Consider the following 16,871-nt stretch of genomic DNA (forward strand, 5'->3'; position numbering starts at 1 on the left):
AACCATTTCCTCACTTTCATATCCACTACTCTCCAATAGAATTTCTCTTTGTTCTGTTCTTATTTTTTCTTTAGCTTCGATTCTTTTTGTTTTTTCTTCCTCTCTTTCCTCTTTATTCATCTCTTTTTATCAATACCTGTTTGTACTGATCACTGTCAGGTTGTTTCCCTGTTTTTTATAAGATAATCTCTGCTCTCATTCGTGACCTGAATTTAATTGGTCTGGTCTTGTCTATACTCTATTTCCTTAGTCTATATATTTCTTCAGTTTCTTTCCCTATTTCCTGTTCACCTTCTTGAAATATTTATAATACCTTGTTTGCCTTTTTTTTTCTCATCTCTTACTCTTGTCCTCTTTGGATTATGTTTCTCTTCCATTCCTAATATAATTATACATTTCTTTTTATCTGCTAAGTCTCTTACAATATTCTCCTTCCCTCTCATCACTTTAATAACTGTGTCCTTAGTTTGTTCCTTCATCTGTTGTTTCACTATATCTCTAAATTCAATTTTATTATCCTCCTGAACTTTTCTCCAACCCTTTACCTCTTTTGCTATGGACTCCTTATTCTCTTTATTATTCCTCTTTAATTCCTCATTCTCATCCTTTACTTCTTTTAACTGTCTTTTTAATTCCTCTATTTCTTTATTTAGGTTTTGGTTCTTTTGTTCTTCCAATTTATCAACTCTTTGTAATTAACACAAGTTGGCTAAACCTAACCTCCCATACTTCATTCATTTTTGTTAGTTTTTCCTCTAGACTTAAGAACATAAGAATGAAGGAGACTGCAAGAGACCATAAGGCCTACACTAGATAGCTCCATATCCATCACCACCTGTCATCCCCATCCATAAAGTTGTCTAATCGTTTCTTAAAACAACTGATCGTTTCAGCGCTTACCACATGGTTACTAAGTTTATTCCATTTGCATAGTCAAGGATGGGTTTATCGCTAGAGTTTAATAATTACCTCTGCACTTTTATTCGTTACCGTCCTGTCAATGAAACCTAATGCTCTGTTAGCTTTATTCCTGGCGCTAATGTACTGTTTCCTGGTTTTAAGGTCCGGACTCACTGGAACTTCCAAGTCTCTCTTGTACTCAGTTTTCTCTAAAAGTGTGTTATCTAAGCTGTATCTATTTTCGGGGCTGTGTAGCCCTATGTTCAACATGCTACACTTAGAGATATTGAAGTTCATTTGCCATTTTACTGACCATGTGAACAATTTGTTAAGATCATCCTGCAGAATCTCTGCGTCATCTCCTGACCTAATTAGGCGTCCTATTTTAGTGTCGTCTGCAAACTTACTAACATCACTATTTATCCCATTGTCGAAGTCGTTTATGTACATAATGAACAACAAGGGACCCAAAACCGAGCCCTGGGGGACCCCACTAGTAACATCGCCCCACCTAGATTTTACTCCATCTATTGTGACCCGCTGTTTTCTGTTACTAATCCAAGCTCTAATCCATTCTAACACTTTTCTTCTTATGCCATGGGCTTTGATTTTATTTAGTAGTCTCTGGTGTGGCACCTTATCAAATGCTTTGCTAAAGTCAAGGTAAATGATATCATAATTATCATTGTTATCTGACACCTTATATACTTTAATGTAAAAGGATAGAAGTGACTAGTATTTTCTTCACCATTTCTTCGTCCAGGTATGTAAATGCCACTTTGAACTTATTAAATTATAAGAAAAATGTGTCGTCTGCTAAACCATTTTGAGTATTGCGCTGTTTGTCGCATTTTTTAAGGTAGTTACTATTTAGCAAAAAAAAAAAAAAATGTAAATGAACAGACATGAAAATGTAATAAAAAAGAATACTGGGCGAGTTGCTAATCTTGTCCGAATTTTTTTTAGAACTGTGCCAATTCTAAGTGGGGCAACTGTACATTGTAAAATAAATAAAACACATCAAAACATGAAACCACAGAAAATGGAAGTGCCCTAACACCATAGAAAACCTTAAGTGAGGGGTATACTGATTTATTTTATATTCTAACATAGAAAAATTATTGTAATATGGTTCTTTTCCTTGCTGAGTTATTTTAAAACTAAATACTGTATATAAAAAAACGAAAATATCCATGGTTTTTTTTGTCTTTTTTTTTTAGTTGCATCTCAGGGTATGTATGATTGTAGGTTAAAGTTAAGGGATAGCGAGCAAAAAATCAGGTAGAAAGTAAGCTCTGAGCCTTGATGGGTGGCGGGAAGTACAACAGTTTCCCCCCATTTCTATGTTAACCCCTTTTCCACTGTCCAAGTGGCGGATCTGTGTTTAGGCAACGTCCAGTGTCACTATGGGAAATTGGAGTGTTTAATCTTTGAAGAGTATGCTAAGATAAAAGGTAAATTTTGTAAGGTAGCCAGCCAATAGCCATACTGGCCTATATACAGTATCTACACTTGTTGCAGGCTTGCAGCATCTGACAGTGACTAAAATGGTCATTTACTTGTTTATTTTTATACTCTGTCTAATGCCCCATTGAATAAGATAGATGCACATATGTGGAGGGATGAATAACATACTTGCATCTGTGTATATATACTAAATATTTAATATCTTAACAAATTTGGACGAGATTAAAAAATTTTTTTTTTTTTTTATAAAAGCGATTAATTTTTTTTTTTTTTTTTTTGCATCTATAGTCATGTCCACCCTTCACTGTCATTTCTTCCCAGCAGATTTCTTTACAATTAAAGTAACCCATTACTATTCTTCCTCCATCTTCCATTATCTTAATGTTATCCTTGTGTCTTCTAACATGTTTTTGTGTTCTCTCTTCCCACGAAGCCGTTTTAGGAGTCACATAATTTACCACAAACTTCCTGCTCTTCTCCACTTCCATCATAATCATCTCTACTCTATTCTTTCCATATGTGACATTCCTGACATTTATATCCTTCTTAGTCAGGAATATAACTCCACCCCCTTGTTTTACCTCTCGGTTTCTAATCCAATAATTATATGCACCATGTCCTACACTGTTGGTGGTAGTGGACCTTTCAATTTTGTCTCTACAATTCCCATTATGTCCGGTTCTTTTTCCTTCAGGTAATCATTCAGTTCATTCAAGCCTGTTAATAAGCTATCTATATTTGTGTAAGACACTTTTAATTTTCTGTTACCTCCATCCTGTTTTCTGTTTCCCTTCCATTTTTCTCTGCTATGAACCATTTTCTCACTTTCATATCCATTACTCTCCAATAGAATTTCTCTTTGACTCTGTTCTGTTCTTGTTTTTTTCCTTAGCTTCTATTCTTTTTGTTTTCTCATCCTTTCCTCTTTATTCATCTTTTTATCCATACCTGTTTATATAGATCTCTTTTTGCTAGTTTCACTGTTTTTGATAAGATATTCTCTGCTGTAGTTTTTGACCTGAATTTAACCTTAATTGGTCAGGTCTTATCTGTATTGTATTTCCCTATTCTATATATTTCTTCAATTTCTTTCCCTGTTGTTCATCTTGAACTACTAATATCTTGTTTACTTTTTCCTTCTTTACTAATGTAGTCCTATTTGGATTATGCTTCTCTTCTATCTCCCCTAAATCCATTGTTTGCTTAACCTCTTCACTCCGGGGCACATTGCAGGTCTGGCAGCATTAGCTGCCCGACGTGCGATGTTGCATCATAATAATAGCATTATAAAAAATAAAGTCAGTGCTCAATCGTTCGTTCTCTTTCACCCGTGAATTTTGATAACCATAGAAAATATGATGAAGCCAGTTTAGAGAGAATGGAGGTTACGTAGGTACGACTACAATAAATACAGTATAATCAAGACGCCGACATCATCGCGTACCCACTTGCTCCTCATGCCGCCTACGTAGACATCACCGTGGTTAAGATCTTTATACAGCGTTTCTGCCATTATTTCATCAAAGCTGTTTGTCAACAATGCAAATTCAATTAATTTGGTTACCTGAGAAACTTTTATTTTGTCACAAGATCTTTCTATCCAATCTGAATCCTTCAACATAGAATTCATGTCCTTAGACCATCTAATTTTGCTAAGTATTCTGTGTCAGATTCACATGTTTTTACTTTGTCATTCTAACCAAAGACCTGATAGGATCCTGATCACACTTTGACTTAAAATGTTTAATGAATGCCTTTTATAAGCTTCATATTGGTTGATATCTTCCATTTGCTGGAAATTTATTATAAATCTAGCCCTACCCTTCTCAAGATCCACATTTTTATTTAAAATTTCTATTTTCCTTTTTTCATCTGGCTAGGCTATTGGCTGCATGTTATTGTGGCAAAGTAGCATGCAGTTGTTACTTTAGGGTCTATATGGGGCGCCTCTACGGACCAGAGCCACACATCACTTTTGATAGAGGAAAATTCTGTTCATAGAGAAATGATGACACTTTTATACTACGACTATCCCTCTGTTATGCTGTCCCCCAACCCCTTGTTACTGTCCTGTACCATTTCTCTGAATATTCATTTCCTTTTTTTGCCTACCCTGTGGTGGGGGAAGAGAATGCTACCACCAAGTCTTTCCACTTGAGTCATAAAAGGCGACAAAAAACGGGACGGGGGATGGGATTAGGAGTCCTACTACCTGTAGCCCCAAAAGGGGACATTCCTAAAAAAAGAAGTAAAGGCATAAGAGGGTCTGGGAGTTTTCCAACCAGTACCCTAAGGTTTGGGTCTTTTAATGTGCATGGATGTGGTACAGATGAGAGTAAAAGGGAAGAGATAGGCAGTATGTGAGAAGAAAGATGGATGTGCTGGCTTTGAGTGAAACTAAAATGAAAGGAAAGGGCAACTGTGAGTTTGGGAGTGTAGCTGGGAGGTACTCAGGAGTGAAGAGGGGACAAGGGAGAGAAGGGGTGGCTATACTAGTAAGTGAAGAGATAAGTGGGTAGTGGAGTGGGAGGAGATTTCATCAAGGCTGATGCGGATGAAGGTGAAACTGAGAAGGGAGATGTGGGTTTTTGTAAATGCGTGTGGACCTGGTAGTGAGAAGAGCATAGAGGAAAGGGAGGCTTTTTGGGTATATATAAATGAGTGCATAGAGGGATTAGGGAGAAATGTCAATGTAGTTGTATTGGGAGACCTTATTGCAAGGGTAGGAAAGGAACCAATAGATGGAGTGATTGGGAAGTATGGAGTTCCAGGTAGAAATTGTAGTGGAGAATTGATGGTAGAGATGTGTCTTGAAAGAGAGTTGATGATAGCTAATACAGTGTTTAGGAAGAAAGTCAAGCATAAGTACACATGGGAAAGAGTGGTAGATGGAAGGGTGGCAGATATAGCGTTAATGGACTATATAGTGGTGACCAGAAGTATAGTAGGAAGAGTTAAGGATGTACAAGTTCAAAGGGGAGAGAGTGGGGGAATATCAGATAATTTTCTGGTGGAAGGTAAATTGAGAGTGGAGAATAGGTGGAGAAAGAGGAAAAGGGTAGAAGATAGGGAGGTATTTAGAGTGAACTGCTTAAATGAGAAAAAAAAGGAGAATGAGTATAAGAAGAAGCTGAAAGAGGAGTGGGGGATGGAGTGGAGGAGTGGGGGTGGTTCAGGGAGGGAGTCATAAGGTGTGCAAGGATGGTGTGTGGAGCAAGGAGGGCAGGAGGAAATAGAAGGAAGGATAGTGAGTGGTGGGATGAGAAAGCAAAGAAAGGTGTAGAAGAGAAGAAGCAGGCATTCATAGATTGGCTACAAATTAGGATGAGGGAATCGTATGAGAGGTACAAAGTAAAGAGAAGGGAAGTTAAGCATAAGATAAAGGAAGCAAAGAGGAGAGCAGATGCGAAATGGGGTAAGAGTATGACAGAAAATTTTGAAAGTAATAAAAAGATGTTTTGGAAGGAAATTAAAAGAGGAAGAGGAGGCAAAGAAAATTTTGAAAGTAATAAAAAGATGTTTTGGAAGGAAATTAAAAGAGGAAGAGGAGGCAAATCAAGTAGAGAAGAAAAGGTAAAAGGTGCAGATGGAGAGATGATAATGGAAGAGAAGGCAGTGAGAGGAAGGTGGGCAGAGTATTTTTGTGAGTTGCTAAATGTGAAGGAGGATAGGGAGGGAAAGGTAGTTGCAGTGGGAAGTGCTAAGAAAATGAGAGTGAGGAAAATGGAGGAGAAATAGGGAAAGATGAAGTGAAAGCAGCTGTTAAGATGATGAGAACAGGTAAGGCACCTAGTCTGGATGGATGCCATACAGAATGTCTGAGGGAAGGAGGTACAGTGATGGTGGTCTGGCTGGTGAGGTTATTTAATGTTTGTTTAAGAGAGGGTAGAGTGCCAGAGGACTGGAGGAGTGCCTGTATAGTTCCTCTTTACAAAGGAAAGGGGGACAAGTGTGAATGTAGTAGTTTCAGAGTAGTTGGAAAGGGTTATGGGAGGGTCTTGATTGAGAGGATTAGGAGAGGAACAGAGGGAGTGATTGGTGAGGATTAGAAATGGAGAGAGTGAATGGGTTGAGGTAAAGGTGGGACTTCGTCAGGGATGTGTTATGTCACCCTGGCTGTTCAATCTATACATGGATGGGGTGTTGCAAGAGGTGAATGCAAGAGTAGTGGGTCAGGGGTTGGAGATGATTAAAGAAAATGGAGAAAAGTGGGAGGTGAGCCAGCTGATGTTTGCTGACGACACTGCTCTTGTAGCAGGATCAGAGGAGGGATTGAGGTAGTGACAAAGTTTGAGGTGTGAAAGAAGGAAGCTGAAGATAAATGTGGGCAAAAGGTGATGAGATGTACAAGGGGAAAGAGTGACAGCAGGCTGGAGATGAGCATTAGGGGTGAGAGACTGGAGGAAGTGGATGGGTTTAGATACTTGGGTGCAAATGTGACAGGAAAGGGAGGAGTGGGGTGGAGGTAGAATGTAGATTGAGAGAAGCGAGTAAATGCCTTGGTGGATTGAAAAGTGTAATGAGAAATAGACATCTGGGAATGGATGCTAAGAGGAGGTTATATGAAGGAGTGATTGTGCCAACAGCTTTGTATGGGGCAGAAACATGGAACATAATGAGGAAGAGAGAAGGAGTTTGAATGTGTTTGAGATGAAATGTCTGAGAAGTATGATAGGGGTTACTAGGCTAGATAGAGTGAGAAATGAGGAGGTGAGGAGAACAGGGGTGGAAAGGGAACTGGGAGATAGGGTTGATGAAAGAGTATTAGGATGGTTTGGACACATGGAAAGAATGAGTGAAGAAAGATTAGTAAAAGAAGTGTGGAAGGCAGAGGTGGAAGGAGTGAATATGAGGGGGCGTCCTAGGATGAGATGGATGGATGGGGTGAAAGGGGGATTACAAAAGAGAGGAATGTCTGTGGAGGAAGGACAGGAGAGGACAGAAGATAGGGGTGAGTGGAGAGGGGTTGTGTATAGATGATGCTGTGATGCATGAGGGAGAGTGGGTGGGAGATGGGGGGTGAGGAAGTATGTATGAGGAAAACATTTGACGCAGCCCGAAGGGATTTCTCCCCGTCTTCTCCTTTTCTGCATGGGGGGGGGGGGGTCACCGAATTTATGAAATGGCCTTGCTGTTGATGTGCTGTGTCTTGTGACACTGCTTCTGACCCAGGGCAGTGGACAGGATGCAGGGATGACCAGTCATCCAGGAGGTGCTGAGATAAGAGGGAGGGAGGAGGATGGAGGGGAGTGGAATATATAGGAAATGGAATGGGTGGGAGTGGTTTCTATGCCTTTTTCTTTTTGGCTACCCCCCCGTGTAGGTGGAAAAAGCCTTTGGTATATGTATGTATGTATATTTTTAGTAATCAAAGTGTTGATCAAACTGAGAAACCTACCTCTCGAGGTGTTTTCATCACCTATGAATTTTGGTATGTTAATATTTGAGGTGAGAACCTCATGTCACAAAATACCAGTATTCATACCTTCAGTGTTTTTAAATTTGATTTGAATCGATTGCCTCCACTTAGGCTTCCTCCACACACTGTGCATACTTCACACATTCACTCATAGTAATCATCCTCATTCACTGTTGTTTGTAGTCATTGTAGACACCCTCGTTCACTGTTGCTTGTAGTCATTGTAGACTCCCTTGTTCACTGTCACTTGTAGTTGTATGCACAAAGTGCTTGTGGTTGAGTGTACTGCATAGTTCTGGTTGCGTGCCCAGAGCGGTTATGCACTGTAGATTGGTGTACCCATACACTCGTAGCCATATCTTGCACTAAGTCTTGTAGTTTGAGTATTTTGCACTGATTTCATCCGTTTCATCCCACTGCTGCCACCACTCTCACCTCTGTTGTTCCTACTGTTTACTGTTCCTTCTATAGTTTTGTATTTCTTCTCTCACTTTCTACTTTATTTTCAACACTGTCTTGTTATGTATGATACTTCACTGTTTTCAATCGTAGGATTACTCAATAGTCTTACTCTATCCAAGAGAGGGAAATTTAACTGAACTTAACTTTTTCTGTCTTTTCTTCCTGAATAGTACACATGGCTATTTAATTTACACCAAGGGACCCCCATCTGGAATCCTCAATTTGATCACTAGGTCAGTTCACATTGACATCATGATTTCTTTAGTCCAATAATCTTAAGTACCTCCCCTAAGGGTGTGACTTTACTCCCATGAACCAATTGAATTTTCTTCACCCTTTCTCCAATCAGAAAGACTGTTACAAATCTCATAAGCAATATAGCTTACTCAAGCAATCTCGAAATCAATGCACCACTAACTTAGTTTACATATTGTTACATCAGCATAATACAGCAAAGAAATCGGGTCCCCAGCGGTTGTTTGTAAACTTTAGGTGAGGAGTGAGGTTGTGCCATTCCTTCACCTGCGACTGTTGTTTACCAAACATCCAACTCATAAAAATTAAATTATCACCATCTATCCATTCTACTCGTTTTTTTTTTGTTTTTTTTTTCTATAATGTATCCTTGTATGGGAAAGTGCTATCCTATAAAATTCTTTGAGTGATATACAAACACATAATTTTTCAAAGTTAAGATATTCAGAAAATATAGTTTGCACAGTTCCCTCCTGTAATTGTTGTGTGCTTTCAGAAATGAACTCCATCATTGTCCATATGTTGTATACATAAGTTATTATGTCTCCTAGAATTTTTCTGTGTTTCAGAATGTTTTTCTGAGGGCCAGGTATGATTTTATGCTGATCTAGTTTAAACAAACCAAGCAAATTAATACTAAATCAAAACGTGCACCTGCTGCCATGAATCCAGAAGGAGAAACCTTTCCAAGCTACAAAAAATCAAAGAAAATGCCAGGAGACACCACATGTCTTAGGTGTTCACAAAATGTATCTTATACTCTCTTGCATTCATACATGACAATAGTATAGTATCTTTTCTGAGGAATGGATTGGATAATCTGGAGCCGGATATAGAATACATAAAGGCCATTAAAAAAAGTACAGTGTAATAAGGATACATATTAGGTAAATACATACTTTTGCACAAGAAGTAAATTGTGCTTTAATGTTTGGTTTCTCATTTTTCCCATTTCCTATTGTGCCATGAACAGGACCGGTTGGAAGTGGTGACAGTATTGGGCGCAGGACTTCTGGTGGGCACTGCACTCACTGTCATTATTCCAGAAGGTGTCAACACTTTGCTCAGTGCACATATGGAATGTAAGTATAATTTTTGAGTGAATTTTCATGTGGTCATAAGTTTTGAGTGAATTTTCATGTGGTCATAAGCCTATGAAGAGGTTCTTCTCTTGAGAGGGATTTTTCTGTGGGGCTGATGATTTGGGGGTTGTTGGTGAAACATTGAGTCTGGTGGTGTGTTTTCAAGAGCAGTGTTTTAGATACTCTTGATGTGAATGTGTTTTTGTGTGGATATATTGTGTGGCACTGGTGGTAGGTTGTTATGTATGTTTGAGTAATATGCTTCTGCTTTTTTTTACACTCAGTAGTGTTTGTGTGACATAATGAGACAGGTGCATGGAAAATTCTATGGGGAGGATTTTAGTTTCTTTGTGCAGATCTCCTATTGGGGTGATTTTAATGCATCCTGTTACTACTCTCGATGCTTTGTTTTGTATAAAGGCATAGTCAAGGGTGATTCTTGTGAATTATTTGAAGTTTCTGTTGAATGGCTTAAAGGCTGTTGCCAGCTGTTATGGGGTTGCAAATTCTGGTCTAAGACACTTAGGTCACATTTTATTTAAGTTACTTTTTCATAGTTCTGTTTTGTACAGTACTCCATCATTATTGAGAGATTTATTTTCGACAGTTTTGATTATCGACAGAAATTTTCCATGGATTAGCTATTTATTTCTAAGGTAGGCAAAGTACAATTTACTCTACCATACCGTATATCTGTATCATACCTGGGCTTGCTGAGTTTGCATTTTTGCCACTATAGTAATTGTGCTCTAACTTGAGCCTTATGGTGTGGCTCAGGGAAACATGGGGAAAACCATTGTTGACACATCTAGCAATGACCCACACATATCTGTCACTGGTATTTATTAAATATATATATATATATTTCTAGGGCACAGGTTTTCACGTAGACAATTTTGATTGAAGTCAACTGCGCTAATAGCTTTGGCTATCTTAAGATTCAAATTCTTCAGTTTGAAGAATATTTTTTTTGTCTTCACAGTTCAAAGTGTGAACATAATCATTCATGATTTCAAAATCATGGAGAAGAGGGTGCAGTAAAAGGCGCTGCTGAATGCCAATGGTTATAATGACACAATGTAACAGTACAAAAGCTGTTGACACAAACACTGAAAACTTAAGTTTTTTCGCCTCTCACGGAGGCTTCTTCAGGGTGAGAAGTATTATAAATTCCAAGGTTAACTAGGTCTGCTATCGACGAAGATGAAGCAACTGATAATGGTCTCTGGCCGACTGTCAGTCCTTAAAAAGCAGGAAGGTTAAGGGTATTGGGAGAGGTCATCACAATTTTTGGGAGAGGTCACTGGAGGAAGAAGTTTCTGGGTGAGGTCACTAGAAGGAGGAGATGTCAAGTGAAATCTCTGGGTGAGGTCACTAGTGGAAGGCGAGGATGACATGAGTCTCTGGGGGAGGTCACTTGGAGAAGCGGGCGAAGTCGGAAGGGGGCCCTGGGGGAGGTCACTGGGAGAGATGGGGAAGGACATCAGTCTTATTCCGGAGCTTGTGGAGGAAAGTCTCGCTCGACTTCTGGTTTGGGGTCCTGTGGGCTGGGAATTTTTATGTTGCTGAGGGTTTTGGTAAAGGTATCGTTCTAGTAGGGGTTCGGATGCACCTTGATCTTGTCGTTTTTGTTGGGCATGATGTTCCTGGGGGCAGGCTGATGGGAGGATGAAATCTGCAGTTTGCTGTACATTGATGGAGGGCTGCTGAGTAGTAATAGCAACAGCTTCAGCAATCTGCAGTCTTTTGAAATTTGTTTCTTTTGTAGAGTATAATTGTATTGTGTACTAATGTGTTAAGTGGTGGCTTCATGTCGTGGTGGTCGTGGTAGGGAAATCGACCGAATCAGACAACTCCTTACCAACAACGGATTTCCCGACCAGATGATTGAAGGTGTCATCAAAAAGAAACTTGATCAGTATGCCACACCAGCCCAGGCCCCAAATCAGATCAACAATGAAATCACCATTTACCACCAGAATCACTTTCACAGCCATTATAAGGAAGAGTGTGATGCCATTAACCTCTTCAGTACGGGCCAAAATCTCGCGGGCAGCATTAGCTGCCAGACGTACGATGTGTCGTAATAATAATACTCGCATCATAAAATATAGTCACCGCTTATATCGATCGTTCTCTCTTTCATCCGTGAATTTTGATAACCATAAAAAATGTGATGAAGACAGTTTAGAGAGTACAGGTACTCCTCGTTTAACGACCTACTCGGTTAACGACAACCCGGAGTAACGACGGGCTTTATGACGGACCAATATTTATTTAACGTAAATCTCCCCGAAGTTACGACGTTGTGTACGATAAGTTGGCTGAGGCAAATTTGTATGATGCTATAAATGAACTTGTACGGTGGATATTACCTGTGAGGTAAAGTGTTCTGAAGCTTAGGTCTACATTACCATCCTGCAAGCTGCAAAAACTACCTGGAGTACAGTGTATACCGGTAGTGGTAAATTTTTAGTTTCGACCATGGCCGCAATATAGCAATAGAAAATTATTAATTTTGTAAATTATAATGTATCAACGTAATATGCAATTTTGTGAGCGGAAATGAAAAAAAAAAATGCTAAAACAGATTTCGTAAGTAACGAAGTCATGTCGGACGAATGGTACACCATGTTTGTTATGATAGATGCCGATGTCGAAGAAATGAAAGGATGATAAATTAATTCGTCTAACCTAAACTAAACTAACCTAACCTGTGTTTAATAAATCATTACCTGCAAATTAAATGTCATCCTGCTCGTCCTCGTTGTCGTCGTCGTGAGAGACGTTGGCAGACGACAAGATGGCGTCCCGAGCCTATGCTACCGACTTCGTTCATTAGCATATTTTCTTGTAGCATGGTATTTTTTACTTTCATTTCCACCCACAAAATTGCATATTACGTTGATACATTTTAATTTACAAAATTAATAATTAATTTTCTATTGCTATATTGCGCCCATGGTCGAAACTAAAAAAATACCCTGGTATTCAATATGGAATGTCAGCATACGCGGATTTGGTCATATACGGTAATTTTAGGAACCTAACCACCGTAAATAAACAGTAAATAAAGCTTTAATGTACTGTATAAAAGAGGGAAAATACACGAAAATAAAGATACATGTATTGCTGGACATTGTACATACAGTACATGTACATATATGTATACACTTTCGCTTAACAACCAATTCGGATAATGACAGCGACGCTGGTCCCAATTGTCGTTGTTTAACGAGTGGTTGTATGTCATTACGCAGGGGCAACTACAATAAATATAATCAAGACGTCGATATGGCAGCCTTGCGTATCCACTTGCTCCTCATGCCGCCTACGTATGCAGCACCGTATGGAAGGGGTTAAAGTCATCATAAAAAGAGGAGTTTTCCCCACAGATGCAAACACAACAATTAACATAAGAATTTTCTGTAAGCCAAACCTGACTAGGTCCCTAGTTATGAGAAATAACACAACACCAAAAATCCCAAAGGAAGCCTCTACCAATGTAGTTTATAAGTTTTCTCGCCAGGAGGGCCGCTGTGACGGCTCCTTTTCCTACATTGGTAGAACCTCCACCACACTAAGAAGACGTCTCAAATACCACCGAAACCAAGGCTCTATCTTCCAACACTTCATTGACCACCACGACATGAAGCCACCACTTAACACATTAGTACACAATACAATTATACTCCACAAAGAAACAAATTTCAAAAGATTGCAAATTGCTGAGGCTGTTGCTATTACTAATCAGCGGCCCTCCATCAATGTTCAGCAAACTGCAGATTTCATCCTCCCTTCAGCCCGCCCCCAGGAACATCATGCCCAACAAAAACGACAAGATCAAGGTGCATCCGAACCCCTACTAGAACGATACCTTTACCAAAACCCTCAGCAACATAAAAATTCCCAGCCCACAGGACCCCAAACCAGAAGTCGAGCGAGACTTTCCTCCACAAGCTCCGGAATAAGACTGATGTTCTTCCCTACCTCTCCCAGTGACCTCACCCTTCCGACTTCGCCCGCTTCTCCAAGTGACCTCTCCCAGAGACTCCTGTAGTCCACGCCTTCCACTAGTGACCTTACCCAGAGATTTCACTTGACATCACCTCCTTCTAGTGACCTTACCCAGAAACTTCTTCCTCCAGTGACCTCTCCCAAAAATTGTAATGACCTCTCCCAATACCCTTACCATCCTGCTTTTTAAGGACTGACAGTCGGCCAGAGACCATTATCAGTTGCTTCATCTTCGTCGATAGCAGACCTAGTTAACCTTGGAATTTATAGTTCTTCTCACCCTGAAGAAGCCTCCGTGAGAGGCGAAAAGACTTAAGTTTTCGGTGTTTGTGTCAACAGCTTTTGTACTGTTACATTGTGTCATTATAACCATTGGCATTCAGCAGCGCCTTTTACTGCACCCTCTTCTCCATGATTTTGAAATCATGAATGATTATGTTCACACTTTGAACTGTGAAGACAAAAAATTATTCTTCAAACTGAAGAATTTGAATCTTAAGATAGCCAAAGCTATTAGCGCAGTTGACTTCAATCAAAATATATATATGTATATATATGCAGAAAAACTACCAAGGAAAAAGATAAACTGATGACCAAGCGCTTTCATCTCGACAGATTAAACAAAGACAGTAACCGGACCAAACATGCAAATCTAAATTTTGTGATTAATTTGTCCGACAAACTCTTAACCTCTTCCATACGGTGACGCCTACGTAGGCGTCATGAGCAAGTGGGTATGCGAGGATGCCAACGTCGGTGTCTTGATTATATTTATTGTAGTCATACCTGCGTGACCCCCATACTCTGTAAACTGGCTTCATCATATTTTCTATGGTTATCAAAGTTCACGGGTGAAAGAGAACGAGTGATAGAGCAGTGACTTTATTTTTTATAATGCAAGTATTATGATGGAACATCGCACGTCTGGCAGCTAATGCTGCTAGACATGCAATGTGGCCCGTATTGAAGGGGTAAGGGGATCGTCCATTAGAAAATCGATTTTTTTTTTTTTTTTTTTTTTTTTTTTTTTTTTTTTTTAGTAAAAGTGGCTGAGATTTTTTCCTAGTAACTGTCTTGTCTCAGAGAAGATACCACCGAGTTTTCAAGTCATTTATGCTTATACTTTTTTTTGTTGTGATTTTTTTTTTTTGTTGTTCATTTTCGAGGGGTAATTTTTTAAAATTTTGAAAATGATTCAGAGAATAGACCTTTGACTGGATATTGATTATTTTTTGTCTTTATAATGGACTAAGATGAAGAAACGGAGGCAGAATTATGATGTTCTGATCAGTCTGTTATGAGAAAAAAAATCCAAAGTAAGTTGATGAAAAAAAGCAAAAAAGCAAAAAAAAATTACATACATACATATATCAAGGCTTTTTCACCCTTACAAGGGAGGTAGCCAAAAAGGAAAAGGCATAAAATCATTCCCACCCATTCCATCCCTGAATGGACTCCACACCCCTCCACCCTCCCTCCCATCTTAGCACCTCCTGGATGACGGGTCATCCCTGCACCTTGTCCACTGCCCTGGGTCAGAAGCAGTGTTGCAAGACACAGCAAGGCCGCTTCATTAAATCGGCGACCCCCCTCTCCGTTCCCCCATTGCACAAAAGGAGAAGACGGGGAGAAATCCCTTCGGGCTGCGTCAAATTTTGCTCACACATACCACCTCACCCCCATCCCCCCGCCCATTCCACCTCATGCAATCACAACATCACCCATATACAACCATTCTCCATTCACCCCTGTCTTCTGTCCTCTCCAGTCCTTCCTCAACAGACATTCCCCTCTTCCCCAAAGCCCCCTTCACCCCATCCATCCACTTCATCCTAGGACGTCCCCTCATGTTCACTCCCTCCACATCTGCCTTCCATACCTTTCTTCACTCATTCTGTCCATGTGTCCAAACCATCCCAATATTCTTTCATCAACCCTATCTCCCAGCTCCTTTTCCATCCCTGTTCTCCTCACCTCCTCATTTCTCACTCTATCTAGCCTAGTAACCCCCATCATACTTCTCAGACAACACATTCAAACTCCTCTCTTCTTCTCTTATGTTCCATGTTTCTGCCCCATACAGTGCTGTTGGCACAATCACTCCTTCATACAGTCTCCTCTTAGCATCCATTCCCAAATGTTTATTCCTCATTACACTCTTTAATCCACCAAGGCATTTACTCGCTTCTCTCAATCTACATTCTACCTCCACCTTCACTCCACCTTTTCCTGCCACATTTGCACCCAAGTATCTAAAACTATCCACTTCCTCCAGTCGCTCTCCCTTAATGCTCACTTCCAGTCTACTGCCAGTTTCACCCCTTGTACATCTCATCACCTTACTTTTACCCACATTTATCCTTAGCTTTCTTCTATCACATACTCTCCCAAACTCTGCCACCAACTTCCTCAGTCCCTCCTCCGATCCTATCACAAGCGCAGTGTCATCTGCAAACAACAGCTGGCTCACTTCCCACTTTTCTCCATTTTCTTTAACCATCTCCAACCCCTGACCCACTACCCTTGCATTTATCTCTCGCACCACCCCATCCATGTATAAGTTGAACAGCCAGGGCGACATAACGCATCCTTGACCAAGTCCCACCTTTACCTTGAACCACTCACTCTCTCCATTTCCAATCCTGACACAAGCTCTACTACTCTCATAAAAACTCTTGACAGCTCCCAGAAGCTTTCCTCTTATCCCATATATCTGCATAACCTCCCCCAGTGCCTTTCTGTCTACCCTATCATAATCTTTTTCCAGATCCATAAAAGCCCAAAAAACATCCTTCCCCTTTCCTGTAGCTTTCTCACATATCTGTCTTACCACAAAGATCTGATCTACACAACCTCTACCTGTCCTAAATCCACACTGTTCCTCACCAATTACTCCTGTTCCTCTCCTAATCCTCTCAATCAAGATCCTCCCCTAAGCCTTCCCAATTACACTTAACAAGCTAATCCCTCTGAAACTACTACATTCACACTTGTCCCCTTTTCCCTTGTAAAGAGGAACTATACAGGCAGTCCTCCGTCAGTCTACCCTCTCTCCAGCAAACATTAAATAACCTCACCAGCCAGTCCACCATCACTGTACCTCCCTTTTTCAGACATTCTGCATGGCATCCATCCAGACCAGGTGCCTTACCTGCTTTCATCTTAACAACTGCCTTCACCTCATCCTTCCTTATTTCTCCTCCATTCTCATCACTCATCACTCATTTTCTTCGCATTTCCCACTGCAGCAATCTTTCCCTCCCTATCCT

General features: G+C 40.1%; 1 protein-coding gene across 3 annotated transcripts in view; it reads left to right on the forward strand.

Moving 5' to 3' along the window:
• The window catches only part of Zip102B (Zinc/iron regulated transporter-related protein 102B), a 570,902-nt gene that overhangs the window by 55,163 nt on the left and 498,868 nt on the right, over window positions 1-16,871 (forward strand). For all 3 annotated transcript variants that reach the window (XM_076173514.1, XM_076173608.1, XM_076173425.1), the window contains one exon: window positions 9,477-9,585. In XM_076173514.1, the coding sequence (XP_076029629.1) occupies window positions 9,477-9,585 (109 nt within the window). The remainder of the gene's footprint in view (window positions 1-9,476; window positions 9,586-16,871) is intronic.

This window comes from Oratosquilla oratoria, chromosome 1 (assembly GCF_046742065.1).
Source record: "Oratosquilla oratoria isolate Oo_2021 chromosome 1, ASM4674206v1, whole genome shotgun sequence".
Lineage (NCBI taxonomy): Eukaryota > Metazoa > Arthropoda > Malacostraca > Stomatopoda > Squillidae > Oratosquilla > Oratosquilla oratoria.